The 3,833-nt window shown below is 40.9% G+C and overlaps 1 protein-coding gene across 1 annotated transcript; it reads right to left on the bottom strand.

Moving 5' to 3' along the window:
* Positions 1–372: 372 nt before the first annotated feature.
* LOC108820113 (uncharacterized) lies at positions 373–2,239 on the bottom strand. Its single transcript, XM_018593094.1, has 4 exons — positions 1,711–2,239; positions 1,037–1,634; positions 945–957; positions 373–897 (listed from the first exon to the last, which is right to left on the bottom strand). Exons 1-4 carry the CDS (start codon positions 2,237–2,239, stop codon positions 373–375), a joined length of 1,665 nt encoding a protein of 554 aa, XP_018448596.1.
* Between the last annotated feature and the right edge of the window lie 1,594 nt (positions 2,240–3,833).

Raw genomic sequence — 3,833 nt, forward strand, 5'->3', positions numbered from 1 at the left:
GCTAACATCGCCGGATCGAATCCTCTACTCACCGACGCTAACAACTCGATTTCTCGACTTATCGGCCTCTCGGGGATTCGATCTTCTTGTTGACATAATCGCTCAATTTGAAAGGAGAATAGAGATTTCACAGGGTTCTCGGATGAAACCCAAGTAAGAAACCTCGGGGTCTTATAAAGAACGAACTACAACAAATATCTTAATTGAAAGATCTTAATAAATCCGAAACACCAAAATATTCTTATCAAAAAAGAAAAACAGATAATATCCTAACGATTCAAATTTAAACCCACAAAATCCCGGAAAAAATAAGGATATCCGCGATGACATAGTTATCCAACAAAAAGGCAAAATCAATAAAAAAAAAGAAAATCAAGGGTCGACGTCGCCTCCCGCGTTTGACGGTCCCCCGAGGTCCGACTCCTCCGACACTTGCGGAAGATCAAGCTCAGAAATAGTCCAACTTGAGGAGGGACATGACTCGACGGCTGCTTCGCAGTCTCTCTCCAAATCTTGCAGAAGAGCCAACTCCCCATCAACGTCACAGCTGCCCTCCTTGATCTTAGTCAGAAGATCAATGTTAGCTACCACCTCCTGAAGCTGAATCCTAGCCGCCATCTCCCTCTCCTTGTTCGACCACTTTTCTTCTAAAGATCCCAGAATCACCGCATACTGACTCGACATCTCGCGACGAGCAGAACGAACGTCTCCATCCCTCTCAGCTTCAAGCCTTGCAATCTTGGTCTGTTGAGCAGCGACCTCGACTTCTAGAGCTGACTTATCGTCACAAACCTTCACCCACTCTGCCATCATGGAGTTGATCTTCTCAACCTCCTCCTTGTTCTCCCGCTTGGCGATCTCAAGTTCAGCAGAGATCCGATCAATTTCCACATCTCTCTAAGAAGTCCCTGTACGCTCCACCATCTTAAGAACAAGGTCGTTACAAGCCTCCATGACCTAAGAGTAAATATAATCAGAAAAACGATGCAACAAAAGCAGAAATTAGTAGTAAAATAGTGATTCGCTAAGGACAAACCTTGGCATTCGCTTCGGTGATCTTGGTATAAGCATCTTCCTCCTCCGAGGAAGAAAAGAACGTCGCCCCGAAGCTTCGAGAGCTAGTCCTTTCACCCAAGCGTTTGGGACCAGAGCTAGCCTCACGTAAGGGGAACGGTCACTCCTCCCCACTATCCGCCTTTTCGACGTCTTGGAAGCAGATCGCGGCGGTCTTGGTGAGGCACTTCGCGAAGCCCTGGCAGATCCGTGCTCGCGAGCCGGAATATCCTCCTCCAAATCAGAACTCAAAGACAACAGGGTAGGATCCACGGGAGCTTTCTTTGAAGCAGACGCCAAGTTCCTAAGCGATCTCCGAAACAAGCACCTCTCAGAACGGCTCGTATTAGGACGAGCAATCACCTCCTCCGTAGAAGTGGGCTCTTCATGGTTAGAAGGCTCAGCTTCTTCAAGCAACCCGATCAGTGCCGAGATCGCATGAGCTATTCCTAAACCGATAGGAAGCGAGTTCAAAGTGCGAATTCGTTCCCTGGTAAATGACGACCAGTCAGTGTCTCCACGTTTCAAAACAGCCACCATACCGCGGAGTTGATCCGACATCATAGAAACCTTCGGGTGAGCTAAAACAAAAAAAATATAAATGAGCAATCACGAAGATTCCTTGAATGACACTCAAGTAAAAATCTTAAACCTCACCGATATTCTTGGCCCAACGTCGAGGGAGCAGGGAAAAATCAAAATCTCCTACTGTAGACGAGTCTACTTTGAAAACGAAGAATTTTTCCCTCCACAGATCATCCCGATAGGGAGTCCCTCCAATCACGTGGAGACCAGGAAGAGGAGCCGCCAAGAAAGTCCACGGATTCCTTTGGTTGCGCTTTACGAGATAAAGACTGTGTAACTCCTCGAGCTCGAATAAAAGCTTCTCTTCCCTGGCTCTGACAAGGATCGCTAGGAGATGCCTAAGGAGATTCGGACATAGCTGCGTGAGAGAGATCCCAAGCTCGGCAAGAATTTCAAGCACCTGTCTTGGAATCGGGAAAGAAAGCCCGCAAGACTCGAAGAAACTGAGGTATGCTCTGCAGTAGCCCTCTCTGACAGTTTCTGGAGTCTCTTGATCAGAAGCGAGTTCGCAGACCACGGCGTGGTCAACTTCGAACGAGGAGTATAGCTCCTCGATGTTCTCTCGTTTAATCGTCGGACAAGGGAATGAGAAAGAAGACATCTCGTAAAGATAACAAAGAAGAAAAATCGCGAGAGCAAGAGAAAGAAAGATGATCGGAAGTGGAAGAAAGAGATCAAAGCTCTATCGCTATTTAAAGAGAAGCCTCAAACGGCTATATCGCAGCTCCCGAGGAACGTAATAATTGCCTAGGCTGCGATATAACCGCCACAATCACTTCTCCTTCGCCCTAGAAGGTCGCGGAAGCAGTTGCAAGAATAGCGGAGTCGAGCCTATAAAGGGGAGGTGATATCAATGCTAAAGGGACAGCGAAAACCCTAGAGAGAGAGCACACCACACATTTACATCTTTCTTACTTCGTTTAGATCTTATTCTCGATCGACCTCCTTGTTATAGTTGATCTCTTAGCTATTCTTTGTACTCGACCTCTTAATCAATAAAAGTCCATTTTTGTCTACCGAATTTTGATTACATCGTTGTGTTCTAAGGATATCGTTGCCTACATCTTTTGTCACTTCCCTAGTTTACTTACAAACACTACAAAATACTTGAGTGTAGATTTTAGGTTCGACACACCCCTATGATGAACCTTTAGGTTCAACAACCAATTAAAAATCAGCACATTAAATACAACATTTTTCATAAAAGGAAATAAAATATTTCGAATTTACTTCTAAAAATAAGTAGACAAAAATAAATAAAAATATTAGTAGCCGTAAAAAAAATTATTTTCTGAAAATTGTTAACGACAGCCACACTAAACCCTAAACCCTAAATAATAAACACTAAACCTAAACCCTAAACACTAAACTCTTAGGTAACCCTTATGTAAATATTATAAATCCGTAGATAAACCTCAAACACTAAACCCTAAATTCATAACCATAAACACTAAATCCTAAACCCTAAACCTTTGGGTAAATCTGAAATCCGTGGATAAATCCTAAACTTTTGGGTAAACCGTAAACCCAAAAAAGATTTTATCCAACGGTTTAAAATTTACCCAATAATTAAGAGTTTATCCAGGGGTTTACCCAAAGGTTTAAGCTTTACCTAAAAGTTTAGGGTTTAATTTTTAGGGTTTATCTAAGGATTGATAATTATATAAGGGTTTAGGGTTTACCTAATAGTTTAAGGTTTAGTATGGTCGGTGTTAACAATTTTAAGAATTTTTTTTACACCTACTAATATTCTTATTTATTTTTAATCTAATTATTTTTAAAAGTAAATTCAAAATATTTTATTTCCTTTTATGAAAAATGTTATATTTAATATACTAATTTTTGATTGGTTGGTGAACCCAAGAAAACTCCAATTTCATTGTTGGACTTTAGTTTACATGAAAGATGCTAAGTAGTTTTTTTTTTTAATTTAGGATCCATTTTCTCTATTAAAAGAAAAGTATAATTCAGGGTTGGGACTGCTCAAGACATTTGTTCCTTAGGTCAGCTCCATTCATATCGAATTCTTAGGAATATATTTGTGGACATATATGGGTTTTAGGCTCTACTTATATCTTTGTTTTATTTTGTTTGGTTTATGTTCTTTTTCTTTGATTTTTTATCGACACTATGTATCTTAACTTTTTCTGAGTTAAAAAAAAAGAAAAGAAAAGTATCATTTTTATCTACCATAA

The sequence above is a fragment of the Raphanus sativus genome, chromosome 8 (genome assembly GCF_000801105.2).
Source record: "Raphanus sativus cultivar WK10039 chromosome 8, ASM80110v3, whole genome shotgun sequence".
NCBI lineage: Eukaryota > Viridiplantae > Streptophyta > Magnoliopsida > Brassicales > Brassicaceae > Raphanus > Raphanus sativus.